This window comes from Cyanistes caeruleus, chromosome 3, assembly GCF_971803275.1.
Source record: "Cyanistes caeruleus chromosome 3, bCyaCae1.hap1.1, whole genome shotgun sequence".
NCBI lineage: Eukaryota > Metazoa > Chordata > Aves > Passeriformes > Paridae > Cyanistes > Cyanistes caeruleus.
Window position 1 is genome coordinate 88,229,277 of NC_141703.1, and position 18,235 is coordinate 88,247,511.

The window sequence follows — 18,235 nt, forward strand, 5'->3', positions numbered from 1 at the left end:
GAGTTCATATCTGGTTATGTAGGAAGAGAACAAATATGAAAAGAGATACCCCAGTAAGAGCTCTGCTGCCATGGGGAAAGTAACTTCAGAGTTATGGGCCAGTGAATCATCTCTCATCATCCTAATGGGCCTCAGGCCTATGACTCTCAGCATGACATGACAAATTCCTTCACCAAACCATCACTGAACCTACAAAAGATTCATTAGTTGTAAATAGCAATTAAGTCATAGAGCAGGTGGCCATCAGAAATAAATTTGGAGCATGCAATCATAATTTCCTTACATATAAATTCAGTGAGAAGATAAATAAGAATAAGCCTGCACTGCATATGCATGTTTTGTTTCAAGAGAAATTAAACCCCAAGGAATTTGAGACTCTTTTAGTGTGGAGCATTGGTAAGGAAACTGTATGTGAAAGATGCTCAGAACTTGTGACAGAGATGTGCAGTGTCTCTGGAACATGCAAAGCCAAGAAGCAAAAGCCCCTTTGTAGCTACCTGGATGAACACCACAAAGTGAAGAGTAAGGGGAAAACTTCTCTTGATATGTTTGTAGATATAATGTAGCATCAATATGGAAAATGGATTTTTAAAAGAAGATATAGTTTTTCATTTAAGTAAATAACTGAACCAGGAAGGAGAAAATGGCTGTACAAAGAGGAAGGGGTCAAACCTAAAAATATTTGTTAAAATTAAATAAATATAAAACATATAAAAATAAAAATCTTCAACCAGGAAAATGATTATGAAGAACAGAGCAGAGGACAGAAACATAATGAATTTGAGAGTACAGAAGCTGCCACACCTGATTTAAAGGCAAAACATATTAATGTGATGAAGCCAAGAAAACAAGCTAAGACCTGAATTTGAATGCATTTTTTTTTTACCATAATAATTTTTATTCTTAAGAACACAACAAAGAGTTACAGAGTTTCACAAAATAACAGGCACCGTTCAGATAAACTTCACCTTATCTGTGCCCATTCAGTTTTGGGAGTTGGAGGTCCATCAAAAAATTCCTTCCTTCAACCCAGACTTAGGATACATGTCAGTAGGTCACATGCCCTTTCACCCCTTAAAAATTATCACCTGCCCCATGTTACTGCATAGCACCAACAGGGAATTTCTCTCTCAAGGAAATGCTTTTATCCAGAAAACCTCTGGTTCTGGCAGCACATCCCAACTCCTTTCATTCCTGTGCCTTTTTACCTGTCTCCTCTTGCCTCTCCTACACCACCTACAAAGAGGAAGGTCTCTCCATCCAAACCCATTACCTTTTCTGTTTCCCGTCTTCTCTTGTCATGGGTTTTTTTTTGCCCTACTCTGACTTTTCTGGTTTCCACGATGCCTTCATTTCACTTCCACTTTTCCAGTGAGAGGAAACACTGCAAGACACGCCAGCCTGGAGTCTGTGGAGTATTGCTCTTGCACTTCACAGGACTTGTGGACAGCACAAACAAGATCAAAGTCATGAAGATCCAGAGTGTGGGGGCTGGATTGAGAGCAGCCTCAATGCTCTGCTGGAATGGGTCCCCTTTTCCAGTTCAGACCCTGCCAAAACAATAGACTATTTTGAAAAACACCAAATGCTCAGTTTCTTCTAATCAAATTCCTCAAGCTGAAATATAGACAAAGTTTTCTTGGCCAAATTACAAACTTAAACCAGGAGATAAGGACTTGCTGAGCCCAAACTGAAGCCTCTCACCTTTTAAATAAGCCAGCATTGTGCTCACCAAGACACAGAGTGTAGGAAAATTCAGTTCCATCCAGCTCCTAAATCCTCCTGACTCTGCTAATGGGCAGGACCATCAACACTGAGCGAGCTTGGCATGACCCTTAGACTAATAAAGCTGCATCTGACACCAACCCACAGCTCTCCACTCCTGGTAAGGCTGGGATGAAGTGAGGAGCAGCTCCCTGCTGACATTTACCAGGCGAGTATGCAGATATGGAAGGCTGATTTCCCCTTCCCTGTACAGCTTTGCCTCTCCCAGATCAGGTTAACCCAAAGATTTTCAGGGTTAACCTGAAGATTTTGGTTGTGGATCTTCAGCTTTCACTGGATGTGCTGAAGGTTACTTAATCAAATTTAGAGTTTACAGAAATACACCTATATATTCACAGGAGCAAATGTCTCTCTATGAATGAACATCGTGTGTTCCTCCAGCATGCCCTGTAGGAATACCAGAAGGGAAATGATCCAATCTCCTGGATGTTCTGTGCACACCCTGGATGATCCCATGAGGTAGAGGTTCCCATATTCCTAACTCTGACCTGCACCATCAACCATTGAATTTCCAAAGGTTGCCTGCCCCTGAAGTCTGACTCAGGCATCTCCTGTGGAGGGAAGAAGCAGGACCTATTGTAATAAGGCTGGAACTGAAGTCATGCCATCTCCAGGAGCAGGGAGTGACAAGAACAGGCTGAAATTTTTCATGGTGCCTCAAGCCAGCCTTGAACATTGACTTACTCTTAGATCTTATTATTTAAGCAACTTTTTTTTCCACCCTCCCCAAATTATCCATAAAAGCAAGTGGCTCCATTTTCAAGCACCCAGCAGAGAATCTGGCACCCATTTTTTTGGGTATGCATTTGCATATACTGTGGTCTGCAGCAACAGTTGGGTGCTCAGCATCTTTCAAAATCAGATACATGATAAGTGAAGAATGAGGCCCTGATGTAGAGACCTAGGAATTCTAGAGACCTAGGAAGTCTAGAAATTCTGGCTGCATATTTCCACATCTGTCAATTTTGCTCGGTCAGACAAGGAGATAATATTGGGCAACTTATGTTATATGGAACGTTTTGAGGACAGGTGAGTTTTTGTCAGCAGCTTTAAAGGATGGACTGTTTGTTTTTGTTCAGTGGCTTAAGCCTCAGGGATGAAGGATCAAAGCATCTGGTTCTAACTGCTGTTGGTCCAGCTTAGGTTCCCTGTGTTCATCTCCTTCAGTTTCCTCTTCATAAACCTGGGATGCTACTTGTGTTTTCTGCAGGATGCATGTGCAGAGTTTATTTTCATATCTAGAGCATTATGAGACTTCCCAGGAAGGATCTCTAGGGGCAAAAAATAGAGTAGCATAAAAAAACCGAAACAACAACAACAACACAAAAAACCTGCTGCTTTTCTTTTTCCCGAGACCATTCCACTGTCCTCACTTCTCATACTGTATGCTCCTGAGGGTGTGTATCTGGAGATAAAAAACATCCTCATATGGTTAAAAATCTCACAGGGCCCACTTAAGCTGCTAGTGTAGACAAAGCTGAGCTGCCCTTAGAGTGGTTTGGGTCACCACACAATTCATGCCTTCGATTACCAAGCACTCAGCTCAGGTTCTTCAGCAGCCTCTCTGGGTAAGAGGGGCTCCTTCAGCACTGGGGCTGAGGATGGCAAGTGTGGCACTCATCCATCTACCAGAGCCAGTTTGCACCTGGCCAGCCCAGGTGAGAAGAGCAGTAGTCCAGCAAATATCCCAGCTCTCAACAAGGTTCTCTTACCCAAGAGAGAGATGAAAGCCGGACTTCAGTCCTGAGCTCACACTTCTCTCTATGAGCTTCAAAAAGAAAGGGGGTGAGTCAGCACCCTGTGGCTGTGCAGTGGCTGGAAACTGTCCCAAGCTGACAAATAAGTCTATGGCCATTTCAGAGGAATCTCACCCACCACCACATCCATGCCATTTCTGACTAGCACCACTGAAATAGGTTCAAATAGTGTAATGAGACAGACACTGCTGGTAACATGCCTGTTTTCTCTCATCTGTTGCCTCAGCAAGCCCATTCTGGTTGAAGTTAGTGTATTTATTAAAAGATAAACCAAATTCTAATCACTTTTCTGCTGTGTAAAAAAAAGATTCTATGCTCTAGCCCATTTAATTGAAGCAAATATTACCCATACTTTTCTGAATGGGCTACTGAATTACTTATCTTTTATGGAAAAGAATATTATTTCTTTGACATCCTGTTTCCAGTTGCTTACAATTAGAATTTGCAATTTACAACTGCAAGACTCATTTTTTTCAGGCATTTTAGGCATTTTAAAAATTACTTCAAATATTCTTTAATAGCTTTAATGAATTTTCAGATAAACCACAGAAAGTTGTTACCTTAAAATATAAAAAGTCAATTGAGTCTCTAAAATTACTTCTAACAAAGAGCAAGTTTGTTTGCTTTGGTTTGGTTTGAACGCTCCTACGAGCTCAGCTTTAGGCTTGCACTCAGCTAGGCCTGCTTGCTTTAGTTAGGGTCCTAAATGATGGTCTGTGGCTGCACAGTGAATTCCCAAGTTCTCACCAGAGTTCTAATTAATTCACGTAATTTTGGGGTGTCCTTTTCTTTTGCTCATGTCTCAGAGCAGGTTAGCAGTCCCCAGGTCTGCCAGGCAGGAGAGCATCTACTTGTGCTCCAAGAACTTGGCTTTCCAGACAAAACTAAGGTGTTTCAGATTTATTTGAGCTAAATAGATTAACTGCTCTTGCTTCCCTCAGGCACATAGTACAGGAGCAGCAGCCTACCTTCAAGGAAGTAAAAATGCTGTTTTCAAATAAGATCCTCATTGCTTTCTTCAAGATGCTGTATCAAACCAGGAACAGAAACATAAACAGAAAGCATGTGATGTTAGTAAGCAATGGTTGAAGTTTTAACAAATTAATGCAGGGGAGAAAAAAAAAAGCAGATGTTGCAAACGCAGCTGGGGAGAAGCCAATTTTGTAGGTCCAAAGGAGAGTTGGAAGCAACAATCTTTACATCTGAATCCCCAAATCTTCATCTCAGGAGCCCTGAAGGAAGCATGGCAGAGGGGAAGCAAGCTGTTCAGACTCTGTGCTTGAAAGTAGAGACCAAAGTCTTTCGAGTCTGCTCCCGAGATTCAGTCATGCCCGTCAGCAGCACGGGGTCCGTCCTGTGCTCTGCCTGGTAGAAGGGACAATTCCTCAGGTGCTCCGACATGCTCGGGACGTCACTGCGCTGCCAGTTGTGAACTCTGGAGAACAGGCTGCTGAACTGCCAGATCTAATGCAAGAGAGGGGACAGGAATTGGGGAGAGAAAACAAGGATTTTAAATACCTGGCTATGCTTATAATGGGTGTGCATTACCCACTCTGGACACTCTAATGAACATCTGATTGTGAATGGCTGGCATAGCAAGTGAAGATGGGGTCTGTATTGTTATGTACCTCATACTTGCTGCTTTTGCTGCTTTAGTTATCACCTGCCATTTTTAATGGGGATGATAATCAGGAATTCTTAGTTGTCAGTGCCTAGAAATGGTGCATATGCAAAAGGGTTACCCAAGATGAGCTTGGGTGGGGACCTGCAGCTGGTCAGAAAATGTCTAGTTACACCTTCATCCTTTTGCTAGATGTACTGCACTCTACAGCCCTGGTCCCTGACAACAAACCCCTGTGCAAATTCACAACCTCATCAACCTTTCCCACATCTGCAGGTTTATATGCAGCTTTTCTTGTTATTCCTATTGTTTATCTGAAGAGAACTCATGACTCTTTCTCCCAGTGTCTCAGTCACTTGCCTTTTTGCGAGCTCTCCAAGAAGTACCACCATGCGAATATCTTTTTTTCTCCCAGACCAGCAGGACCATTCCCCTCTCTTGAAGAAGAGTGGCACAGATGTCCCTCATGAGCACTGATACTTGTGATAGCTGAGACAAACTGAAGCTGTCCAGGAATCCTGCAATGTACTTGAGCACTTCCACTGGGAGGCTGCTCAGCAAGTCCTTGTTTCTCCCTCGACTATCCACTGTGAAATTGCACTTGCCTGGTTCAGCAAGTATGGTGTCCACCTCTGGCTTAATAGCAAATGTCTTGAGAGGCTTGCTGTAAATAACCTTGGCCTTAAGTCCCTCAGGGCGGAAGTGATTTTGGACAAAAGGACATCCCAAGTAGGCCAGTGGGCAGCGATGCTGGAACCACCCATCCAGGCATGACTGGATATCAGCGTGCACATTCTTGAAGTGGGATGGGAACTCATCCCTCCTAAAGAAATGACTGCAAGTGAATGTGAAAGCTGAACTGCTTTTGTTGTGTCTTCTGGTTACACATTCAGTGTAGAGCTCCATGTGCAGTTCTGGTGGGCTGTTTTCATCCAGAACATCTGCTAGAACTGCACCAGAGGAGAAGGGCTCCAAAGGAAAGCTGTATGTCTGTGTTGCAAAATCCACAAAGAGTCCATCGATACCTCTTGCTTCAGAGATCTCATGGCCTTTCAGCTCTTTTTCCAGAGCACACAGCAGCGTGGCTTCAACAATGTTTGTCTTAGGTAGTTCTTCTACGTTTATTCCCAGTTCTGAGGTATCCACTGACTTGTCTGAAGTTGGCATTTTGTGACCCAGTGCATCTCCTAGTCGTGCTCTTTTGCCACAGTAACTAACTGGCACTTTGAAGGTGTAGACAGTCTTCACCTCCTGGGCTTCCAAGTTCCCATAGACAAAGTCTTTTTCTCTCGGAGTGCAAGCAGCCATCTGGCCAAAGCGGATGAGCATTCCCCCGTGATGCACCAGATACATGTTGTAATCAGCTACACCGACTTCCTTCTTCAGCCTTTCCAGGACCCCTTCTTGCCAGGGAGCCAGTCCATTCAGTTCTCTACTCGGTGTTACTTGTTCAGACTTTTGGCCCTTTCCTTCTTCTGCACCATCAGGTCCTTCCTTTGCCTTTTCTGTGGAGCTGGCAGCATGAGAGGCTGATGCTGTTTTCTTGGAAGCCTCCTCCGTCTTTTGTCCTGTGCTGGTTGCTGAGCCCGTTACCTGGCAAGCCAGAAGCTCTTTGCTGAAAATGTTCTCCCAGGTTTTGTAACTCCCCAGGTCCATTCCTTCTTTGTCCTTTGCCAAATCTTCCCGCTCACGCTGACTGAGCTCAGACTGGTTATTGCTCTCTTGGGAACCACAGGCAGCTCCTCCCACAGCACCTGCTTCCCCACCCATGGCTTGATCCATTAGTTCCTCCAGTTCATCCTTTTTCCTCCACTCTGGAAATAATTCAGCTATTTTCAAAGTCCTGAAAAGTATCTTCTGGTCTCTGAGTGCCAAAGCTGTGTCCAGACATTCTTCGTTCAAGGTCTCTTTCATAATATTCTTGTGCAGGGTTGTGTCTGAATCCACGTTTGGCCAGCGGTTCCACTCCATTGAGCAGCAGACAACACTGGCTGGACAGACCTGGAGGTGCTTCCCCAGCTTAAAGCGGGCCATGGAGAAAGGACAGCCATAGGCTGAGTTGAGGCAGGACACCTGCTCCAAGGGGCAGAGTAATTTGTGCTCCTCCTCCTTGCACATGTGGAAGGTGGCCCCGCAGTGGAGGCGGCAGCTGATCACCATGCAGGACACGGAGACCTCAATGGGTGCGCGACAGTGCCGGCTGAAACATCGCTCACAGTGCCTGTGTTGCCCAGGGGGAGCTTTCTGGGCCCGGTGCTGTGTGTGGCAAAGACAAGAAGACAAGAATTATTGTCTGAAGGAATGAGGATGGCCACAGACCCTCCATGCCCATACTTGGTTTCCACACATGAGGTGCTCACATGCACTTCTAGTGGGAACAGGGCTGTGAGGAAGTGACTGCCAGCTCCATACAGTCACATATCACCTCTGATATATCCCCATGTTACAGTGTGGCCAGGTAGCAGGACAGATACAGATAAGGTCTTCACTCCTTAGCTCAGGCAGACAGGGTATGAGCTGTTTTCTGTCCCAGTATTTCACCAGGGTGCTGAAATCAAGACTGCTAGGGGCACAGTGGAGCATCCCACTTCCTCAGCATTGAGTAGGAAAAATGACATTCCTTTTTCCTCTCTAGATTTGGCCTAGGCCTCTTCTCATCTCCCCACAAAGACATGAATGTTGCACAAATGAACCTCCCTTTGCTTTACACCAGCAAGGTCAAGAGCGAGGGTTATCTTCAGGATCCCAGTTCCCAGTGTGAAAAACTGCCTGGGTAAGAGCTAATTTCCTGGCCTTCTTTACTCTGCTTTCCTGATTTACCCTTAGACTCCAATTATTGGCTTACAGAACCAGAGGCTGTTCAGTCACAACCTGGAGCTACTTCCCTGGATACCTTCAGCTGGTGTCAGTAACTTGGCCTATAGAAGACCTGCTGCAAGTAGAAACCTCCCAACTTTTGACTTCCTGCTCCTTACTATAGCAGCTGGTTCTGGAATCACTGTGAATCTTAGTGGAAAGAAAAAAGCTAACAATAAGGAGGAACTCGAGCTTTGTTTTCGAACAGGACCCAGGGTACTTTTCTTCTTTATGTGAAAATACGAAAAAATTTTGACAGATCTTCCCCTGCCACGTTCCATGCAGTAGGAACTACCATAGGCCCAATAGACTCTCACTTGGCTCTGAGAAAAGACAGACATTGGTAGCAAAACAATTTAGACTTTGTTTTATTTTTCCTAGGGTTAAAGAAAACACAGTAGTGTTTGCCTAGATGTGTTTTCTTTTGCAAACCCATGGTTAAGTGACCTAGACCTGAGGAGAGGTGTGCTGCAGAGGAAGCGGGCTCAGGCTCCAGGGGAAGAGATTCTATGTGAAAAGCTTCCTCTCTCTTTCCTGAAGGTGTTCCCTTAACTTCGTGTCTTTCACACCTTTACACCCTGGCAGTGGAAGTCATGAACAGCACTGGAGAAGGAAAGGTGTCTGGGAAAGGCAATGCTTGTGGGTCCCTGCACTAAATACCAGCACTTACATGTGAAAATTTCATGTGCATTAATTGCTCAACACAACTTTGTTCCATCTTTTGCAGCTTCTGATGCTGATCAATACCTGCTTACATCTCCTAATTAATCAATCCCATTCCCTCTTGGCCCTGCAGAGTAAAGGAACACACAATTGGTGGTCCCTTTACTCAGAGACAAACTTACGCTCTCAGGTATAAGGCTCAGGTACCTTCACCTTTGCAGGGAAAGAGCTCAAGACAGCAATGTAGAAAATAAAACTTTGAGACTTCCCATTGTAACATCCCTGCCTTGCCTTGGGAAGCACTGGCTTCTGCACAGAGGTGACACAAGGGTGCTGGCCAGGGTGGCCTCAACCACACCAAGCCCTTAAATACATGTGGTTTAGGGTGGCACCCGTCCTTCTTTAGGCTCTTTAGTTACATCTACTTTTATGCAGCTCAGAGGAGCAGGAGATACAGATAGATTTATTTCACATTGGCGGCATCCTTGCTGCTCTCATTCTTGTAGCATTTTGCTGGAAATATAATCTCTAAAAATAGTCCCAACCATGACTTGCATAAGGTCAGACAAAGGCTGGGTACATTACACTGCAATAAAAACACAACTGTGTGAACAATACTTTCCACTGAAAAAGTAACTCTTGGGGAGAAATAGTTGATTAAAAAAGCCCCTACATTAGAGGCATAGGCCTTATTGTTCCCCAAAACACAGAAAGGACTGATGGCAAAGATTCTGGATAGAAGCCTGCTTTTACATTGTTGTATGCTGAAATAAACCCCATCCAAATCATGTGTAGAGAAAAAAAATACATGCTTTGTTTATGAAAAGTGACCATCTCACAGCATTCAGATGCAGAATCAGTCTTCCTCATTATTCAAGCATTTTTTAGTATAGTTTACCTCATCTCTAACTTGTAAATGCTGTTCTTTTCAGACAAAAGATATCTATTCCTCTCTTCTCATTGTCAAATCTGTGAACATAGAGGACAGGAAGAAGGGACAGAGAGTTTCTTTCTGATATTTATTAGGGTTTGAATGCTTCCTCTATTCTGACATGCCAGTAATCAGGAGCTCTGTATTTTAATTGTTAATTTAGTTGGCCCTGTGGTTTATTTGATGGTATTATTGCAAGTACACGAACTAAAAACTCAAAACACTCAGCAGAAAGTTTACAGATTTTGCCTCAGTAGGTTTGATATATAACATCCAGAGGCAGGTGACACACAGGTAAGTCAGGAGACAAAATATTTCTCTAAACTCTACGCTTCTTGATTCCTTACAACTTGCAAAATGTCTCAAGGTCTGGGTTAGGAAACAAACAAAAAAACAAACCAGAAATTATTACTTCATTTGTGTTCAAGCTACTGAGTGAAGAAAGAATGCACATTGCAGTCCACAGTCTGTCCACTTTGGTAAATCGTTATTTTTAGACCATTATGACAGCAAATCAAGTAAGGTTTAAAAATATACAGCTGCTATTTTAACTGCAGCTACGTCTGTGTCTGGAGGGGACCTGTTCAGTGATAATAACTTGCAGTTTATAAACCAATTAAAATTTATTTTCAGGAGGCATATATTTAATTAATTTGCAGTCAATGAGCCAAAATGATACAAGTGTTTTCTCATTTGGCAGGTGACTGACCATATGACATACTAAGGTCTTACACTGTACCTGAGCTCTTCGCCCAGAATCAAGGGATACCTCCCAGTTCGAAGAAATATTAAAAAGGGCCACCAGAAACCCAGATAATGACCCTAAAGAGCGCCTCTGAGATGAGATTGCAAATGAACATAACACAATCTTTCTAAATTTTAGAACATGGTAACAAGCTCCTAAAAAAATCTCATTAAAGTTCACATCCAAATGCTGGAGCCAAGAATGCTGAAGTTATATATAATGTTACAACAGAAGGAATGTGAATACTTTTGGTGAAGTATAGGGCAGATAGGCAATGTTCTCTACTTCTTTTAATGCTTGTTACCTAGTTTATAATGTTTGTCTCGTCTTTATCATACTGAAATCTTGAGGGGAATACAGCTATTAATTTTCTTACAATATAAGAATTTTCATGTCAGTATATTTACTATCTTAGATCTGACAGTGTTCACAATAATTAATTTATCTTTGCAGTAGTAGAGGAGCACTTGAGGTTGAAAAATGATATTTCTTCTGTTTGATAGAACAGATATAGAATTAAAGTTTTAAAATATGAAAATATATAGAATTAAATATGGTATTTTATATAAATATGTAAATGCCAAGCAAAAATACCAAGCATAGAGATGCCAAGGCTCTTACATTTCACTTGTAGTTGCAGGCCTCCTGCACAAAAACTTTGGCAGAGCCAGCTGTAGAATCACATTTTCTAGGACACCAAGTAAGTCTTTGTAAATGAATGATTTTCTTTTCCTTTCATGCACTGCATTTCCTCAACCACTACTTGCTTACCAATCTTGTCAAGAAATCGGGCTTGGGTCTCCTTTTGCTAAATAGATATTTTTATTTCTTAGAGATGAGGACAAAAACACTATGGCATTGGAAACCATACTGTACTGCATTTGTATGTGAACTCCAGGAGCCCAAGTTTTCTTAAGTCCTCTCCTTAGACACAAAATAAAAAGCAAATCCAAGAATGCCACCACCTGGAATCATGGGAACATCTAAATAAGTTGAACTCCACACCTCAAGACCCACAGCAGGGACAGCTACAGCTTGAGTGACCCCCTTGGCACTCAGCACAGTGGGTCACTGCCCTTCATGGCACTCCTGCTCTGCAGTTGCCATTTGGACTGACCTTGTACATACAAGTTGCCAGCCAAGCTTTAAAAGAAGCAGGCAGTGAGTATGGTATGGCTCAGGGCAGGTGGAAAGGAAGAATTAAAGGTACAGATGAAACTTTCATCAATAACACTAATAGTGAGTGTAAGCAAGACCTACTTTTGAGGTGACCTTGAACAAGTTCACATGGATTTTACAGGGGCACTTTGATTCCAGGGCAATCAATGAAGTTCCTGGTGAACTTCAAATCTTAGTATAAGACATTTGGAGGAGTAAGATTTTCTGTGAAACAAGAATAAGCCAAACAATGGAAGGATGAAACAGTGACAATTAGGGAGCTACTGCCTGTATTTCCTACCTGGGGATCATCTGGATGAGGTTTGGTGTTTCATGGCAATAACCACTATTTCAGAGTTACTGAACAAGCTGGAATTGCTTTATACTGAAAAAAATAAATTCACAGTATAGTGCATCAGTTGGACAAGGACTTCAGTCCCTGTTCCTTGCCTTTCTTCTGGAGCATGCCAGTTGCTCAGTTCTCAGAACAGCACATCAGCTTCTCCTCAGCTCCCTACATCTGACATGCAGGACCATGGAGACCAAGAGAAGCTGCTGCACCATCAGGCCTCCCTCTTGCCTGGAAAACCTATGCTGTACACAGGCAGTAAAGTGGCACCAATATTTGCTCATACAATTTCTGTCTGGTGAAATGCACTAAAGCTGTTACAGGAGGAGCAGGGAGACTCCAGAGTAGCGAGGCACAGGTAACACAGAGCACTGCTGGTGGGAAACCCACACTGCACTCCCCACTAAAAGACCTGGATCAGTAATGTTTCTTGCTCCTCCCTACCTGGCACAATGTAGCCATAGCTCATCTGAGAGAAACCCACACAAAAAAAGCTGAAACGGTCCCCTGGGCTGGTGGCATTGTGCAGGATAGCTCAGCACCAACATCTCGTGCTGGGCATGCTGGGGAGTCCTAAGGGAAACAGGCAGATCAGCAGGCTGTGACATGGAGCTGCTCTGCTGCTCCTTGGATATATCAGGGGTCCCTGTGCTGCCCTTGGTAGATACAGTCAAGCAAACTTTCACTTTGCATTAGTAACTAGGAAATGGGTTTGGACTTGGTTTGAGTTCAACAAGTGCTTTAAAATAATAGGTCCAGTTTCGTCGCAGTTTGAGGAAAAAAAAGTGTGGGGGGGTGGGGAGGGTGGGAGGGGGGGGGGGTTGGTTATGGTCCAAACCATGTTTTTTTCTCTTTGGGCTCAAATTCTATTTTATTCTCTGGTAACAATCTCACTAACATACTTTTCTGAAAGGTGGCCAATGTAAAGAATCTCAGAGCTATTGGCTAAGATCTAAGTCATAAAATAAAAATAAAAGAGATATAATGAATAAAAATTGCTAAGCAGTCACAGGACTAAATGGTACAGTAGTACCTTTAACTCTTGCAATTCTTACTTCATCATTCATTCAGTCTAGATTGCCAACAGGAAGTTTGCTGTCTCAATCTACAAAACTAATTTAATTTTACATATAAGTACTTTTGCCATGAGATTGCTCTTGCCTCTCCTCTGACCCTTACCATATCTCCTTGTCTTCTCTGAGTTTCCTGAAAATAACAGAAATTGAATTTTTGATTTATCATCTGATCTCCTGCTGAAGCTCCCATCTTACAATCAGCATCATAGTTTTTTAAAATCCTGCATAGAGTGCTGAAAATGACAGCTAATTCACTGAATATATTATGGAGGGTTTTTTTTTTATTTAGAGTAGTATGTCACGGAAGTGCTCCCAGTTACCAGCTGCCTCTGTTTTAGAGTGTCATTTAAGACATCTCATGATTATTCTATTTCATCTTAATTACTAAGGCTGTTTTGAAGATGTCTTGATTTTCATAGCTTGCTACAGTAACCATTACATTGCATTAAGGTTTGTCCAAAAAAGACTCCAACTCTATTTACAAAGCCTTACCTTGATCATAGAGTCCCCGTGCATGTACCAAACACTTCTCTCCTGGTTGTGCTCAGCTGGACTGAAGTGAGGTGGGTGAGGGAGAACTGCAAGCAAAGGAAGAGAAGAGAACAGAAGGACACAGAGCAAGCCCAGGCAGAAACATCAAGTAGTTTTGGGATGTTAAAAATAAAACCTGTGCATGTGACCATGTAGCTCAGCTTACAGAGCTGTCTCTTTCACTGTATTTGTTAACTCTGTCACTCCTGGAGTGATACTTCACAGACAAGTGGAGAGGCAGAACCAACAGTATTTTGTACCCTCTGCATGAGAGAAAAAGATCAAACCCCTTTCCCAGCCCTCCCTGCTGCTCTCTGATGGAGGTTTGCCCTTTACAGCTTAAATCCCCTTGGTGCCCACACCAGTTTGTGGTTTCTGCAGTCGGAATTGTCACCCAGTTCCCATTGTTACTGGATGCAGCACCTGGCACAGACAGCAGTGGTGGTTTTCTGATCTGTTCAGGCAGGGTGGACATAAGGAAAGGAGAGTGGGAATGGTCCAGGCTTGAGCAGTTGGGCAAAGGTACATGCCCTCCTCCTGGGGACCCCCAGGAGACTCCCAAGCTTCAATCCCTCCACTGCACAGTAAAAAGGTCCCACCAGACACCAAGAGTAAGTCTGAGGGTACAGCTCCCAGCATCACCCTTCTTCAGCCAAATCCGGGGAAGCAAAGAAACAAAAGGGAGCAGTCATATTGTACTGCAGCCATGGGTCCATTAAAGCATTTCACGGTGACTCCCATGGTGAGCACTTCATATTGATGGTGATTATGGACCGGCTGTCCATGCCAGGGAGCTTCAGGGGTGCAGATGGGGCAGGTGCTGCTTCTCCCTGGTGGGTGCTCACCCCATCTGGCTGCAGACATCCCTTGTGACCCTGCTGCTGTTTGCCGCTACCTCTCACTGCCTCAGAAACACAGAACAACCCTTTTGGCTGTGGTGCCTTTTTGATCCTAAATCATAATGAACTTGTTACTTTGTCTTATCTTTCCCTGTCTGAGAGTCCCCAGTGACTCTCAGGGCTTGAAACAGCGCAGGCAACTGTTTTCATTTTTAGGGCTGAACAAAATGTCAGTGGGTGACAACCAAGGTTTGCTGGTGCCAATCGCAATTTAGTAGAGCTAAATATGGTCAGCAGTCTGGCTCCATGGCCTTTTTTAGAAAGGGCTGTATTATCGTGATACCATTTTCTGGCATCCCATTGCACTGGGGAAAACAAGAGCCAGGGGTGTTATGCCTAAACTGGAATTTAACCCAATCACAGCATGATGGGTGATCTGTTTATTCTGTCCACTTCCACTCTTCTTCCCCCAGCTCAGGGTTATTCATCAGCCTTCAATGTTGTCATTTTTTCAGGCTGTGTTTAAAAACATGCTGAGGGTGTGCCTTGCTTTTGCATGAAAAATTCTTCTCAAAATCATGTATTGGTTTAAGAGTAAATTCCCTCCAGCTGAATTAACTCAGATTACAAAAACACTGAGGGCATCAGAAGTTGTTGTCAGAAATGAAGCTACCTTCTGTCTTAATTTTACCAGCACCTGATGTCAGCCTGGTCTCAGATATCTCTGCTTTCAGACATTTGGAAGTCTGGTGGTGCTTTTTGCTGTTTCCATGCCTTGCTCCATGACCACACAGACCCAGACAGCCTGGACCTTCCCTCTTTCTCTCTCTGGTATGCTGCTTAACAGCCTCACCCCACACAAGGCCCCAGGTTTTGCAAATCCTTGCCTGCAGGTGATGACTGTGATCCAAAAAGGTGTCATCTGTGGTGGCTGTTAAGGGCAGGTTATCACAAGACATGCAGAATGAACAGAGTTCACCATGCCTGAAAATAGGTACTTGGTGGGGAGAAGGGAGCAGAAGAGCACAAAGTCAGGAAACAGGAACTCATCCTTGGACCTGCATTGCATTATCTCAGCTGCACCTAAAACCAGACTTTTATCAAAACCAGGAGAACCTGAAGATCTCTGCTACCACCCATAACTGTGCTAATTTGATTCAAGGTATACCAGGAGTGCCAACCAATACTGTAACCAGACCTCCTGCTGCATTACAGATGTGCTCAGGTAGAGTGCAAGAAACATGAAATCCCTGAAAGAAAAGCAGAACTGGTTTGTTGTTGTGTGTTTTTTTGTTTGGTTTTTTGGTTTGTGTTGTTTTTTGGTGCAAATGCTTTGGGAGAAAGCTGTTGCCTGACTGCTTTAATCTATCTTGTCTCAATTCAATGGGTAGAAATTCTGTGCTTCTATATGAAGCCCTATGAAATATGCCAATGTATATATGTACACAAATATATTTATCTATTGATGTGGCAAAATTGTCTGAGGTCTGATAAACCAAGAGAGGTGAGGCTGCTGCAGCCCCATGTCTAGGCAATAGCCAGACAGAGTTTGTATTCCCAATAGACACGTGCACAAATTCACATATGCACCAGTTAAGCAAATACACATGGACACAGATTACACATGCATCCACACAGAGCACTCCCACACAGCCTCATCCCACGCCCTGCTCCAGCTGAGCAGGATGGAGGTGCATTAGTGAGCATCTGTGTATATCTGTATTTATAGAAGTATTTACACACATGTACAGTGTGTCTCCTTCCAGCAGCTGGGCTTGGGCAGTGCCCAGTAGCTGCCCCTCAATCCCAACCTCTCCAGGCCCCCAGTAGCCAATTCCCTGTGCTGCTCTGGCCACAAGTTCCTCACCCAGGGCAAAGTGCAAAAGTTCAGTGAGAAGACCTGACAGGCTGCGCTGATCAGGTGCAGGACATGGACAAACCATCACAAACTATTTACATGTGACTGGCCCTTTTTATTCCTGTAGGCTATATCCATTTATTTGATTTCATTGTTTAATCAGACATAGATCAGCCCTGGTTCCAGTCCTAAACACTCCCTAATGAGTCCTGTGCAATCCCCAAATGTTCTTCCCCTGCATCCCATCCTGCGTCCCACACCCCTGAGCACAGTTACACCCCCAGTCCCAAAGGTGCTCTGGAGCTGAGGCTCCCCTGGGATGGGGCTGGACAGGGTGTTCCTTTCTCTGAGTCCTGAATGTGGGTTCCCACCTGCCATTGTGCCCCTGTGCCCCTGGAAATGGCCTTTAGTGGGCTGATGGATCCTGGGATGGGCCTGGAAGCGGCCTGCCGGGTGCTGCTTGGGCTCCCTCTCCTGCTGGCGTCACCCTGTGCTCCTCTGTGGGTGTGCAGGCCAGCTTGTGCCACACAATCTAATGTACGTGTCTGTCGCATCATACACCGTGGCTGACCAGCAGCTGTGCTGCCTTTTCGTGCTGATTCTCCGGCCCGCGGCCGCCGCTGTGTCCGTGGCTGCAGCGGCATCGCCCGTGGCACAGCGAAATGGCTCCTCTGCTTGCCGCACCCGCAGTGACGCGGTCTGCGGTGACACCGAGGCCACCACTACGGGACCTGCAATAATTAAAGTGGAAATATCAGCCCGCTGCGCTATCCTGGGCTGTAACAGCCCCGGGAGCATCCCTGCTCCTTTCAGCCCTTCCTTCCCGGCATGGAGCTCCCTGGCGGCGGCGCTGGCGGGCGGCGCGTTGGGGCCTAACACGGTTTCACGCCGGCGTGAAACCGGCGGCTGCTGCGCCATGGCCACGACCGCCTCCTTGTCCCTGCACACAACCCCTCCGGCCAGCCGCCGCCACCCCTCAGGCGGGATAGGGACGCGCGGCAGCTCCTCCCCGCTCCCCAAACCCTCCCGGGCGCGGCGCCGCCGCCCGTCGCACTACAACTCCCGGCGTGCCCCGTGGCGGGAGAGGCGCGCCCGCGCAGGGACACGCGCGCTGCCTGCCGGGAGTCGTAGTCTTTCCTTCGGGGCCGCGCCGTCCTGAGGAGGGCGCCGCCGCCGCCGGCCGGTCTCGCCGGAAGGGCTCTCCCTCCCAGAGGGCGCCGCGGCGCTCCGCGCGCGTGCGCAGTGCCGCCACCAGCCAGCGCCGGGCAGGCAGGGAGGGAAGGAGGGAGGCAGGGAGGGAGCGGCGCTCGCGCGCCTTGGGCCCGAGAGGAGACAGCGCGGGGCCGCGCCGGGCCGGCAGCAGGTACGGGGGCCTGGGGGGGAGCTCCGTTACTTCGGCCCCGGCGGAGCGAGCGTGACGGCAGCCGGGCGGTGCGCGGGGCCGCTTCCCCGCGGGAGGAGGGACCGGGCGGGGATCGGCTGCCGGCGGCTCGGGTTGTGTAGGGGCGGGGGGAGGGGAGGCCCGGGCCGGGGGTGCCGCGCGCGGCGGGAGCTCTCTCGTGAACCCCCGGCCCGCGTGCGCGCGCGCGCGCAACAGGCGCGCGGGGGCCGCGCGCGGGTCGGGGCGGGGCCGCCGCGGCGGGAGCGGCGCGCGCGTGGGCCCGGACCCGGACCCGGTCCCGCACGTCGCGGGGGAACTGGGGAGAGACGGGCCCGTCGTGCCCTGCCCGAGGAGAGGCTCCTCGTGGCTGGAGGGACTCTCGGCTTGTGCCGGTGGCGGGGCCGCGCGCCGGCTTTGGAAGTCGCCGTGGTTGCTGCGCGGTGTTGGACAACTCCGTGCCGCGGGGACGGGCTGGCCCGGTGCTGCTGCTCCGTGCCGCGGCAGGACGGGGTGCGAACAGAGGCAGGGCGTCAGCTGGACGAGGGGACATCGTCATAAGCTGAGCCAGGGGAGGTGTAGCTTGGACATCAGAAGGAATTTCCTCACGAGAAGCGTGGTTAAGCAGAGGTTTCTTCACGAGAAGCGTGGTTAAGCATTGGAATGGGCTGCCCAAGGAGATGGTGGG

At 46.4% G+C, this 18,235-nt stretch overlaps 2 protein-coding genes across 6 annotated transcripts in view; one reads left to right on the plus strand and one right to left on the minus strand.

Annotated features, from left to right (window-relative positions):
• Nucleotides 1–864: 864 nt before the first annotated feature.
• On the minus strand, nt 865–17,312 carry FBXO40 (F-box protein 40). 4 transcript variants are annotated; one of them, XR_015284956.1, is made up of 5 exons: nt 16,541–17,243; nt 13,434–15,308; nt 5,524–7,419; nt 4,511–5,006; nt 865–1,550 (listed from the first exon to the last, which is right to left on the minus strand). XR_015284956.1 is itself a non-coding variant. In XM_086882776.1 (4 exons), exons 2-4 carry the CDS (start codon nt 13,455–13,457, stop codon nt 4,809–4,811), a joined length of 2,118 nt encoding a protein of 705 aa, XP_086738902.1. In that variant the 5' UTR covers nt 13,458–15,308; nt 16,541–17,243; the 3' UTR covers nt 865–4,808. The 4 variants fall into 4 exon arrangements, 2 of the variants coding, with proteins under 2 accessions (XP_086738902.1, XP_086738901.1); XR_015284955.1 differs by having other exon boundaries at nt 13,434–17,312; XM_086882776.1 differs by having other exon boundaries at nt 865–5,006.
• KPNA1 (karyopherin subunit alpha 1) overlaps nt 17,244–18,235 on the plus strand; it is a 50,955-nt gene continuing 49,963 nt past the window's right edge. Inside the window, exon 1 of one of the 2 annotated variants that reach the window (XM_086882782.1) lies at nt 17,244–17,532. The gene's annotated coding sequence lies outside the window, so the exon portion shown is untranslated. Of the gene's footprint in view, nt 17,601–18,235 lie in introns of both variants that reach the window. The other variant, XM_086882783.1, reaches the window with a different exon arrangement.

Bases quoted from the DNA above. Each gene is read 5' to 3' on its own strand.
- FBXO40 (XM_086882775.1), bottom strand. From the start codon at position 13,457: ATGCACGGGGACTCTATGATCAAG. The intron at 7,420-13,433 runs GTAAGGCTTTGT...TGCCACACACAG, and splicing joins ACGGGGACTCTATGATCAAG to CACCGGGCCCAGAAAGCTCC. The intron at 5,007-5,523 runs GCAAGTGACTGA...CTCTTGCATTAG, and splicing joins CTTGGAGAGCTCGCAAAAAG to ATCTGGCAGTTCAGCAGCCT.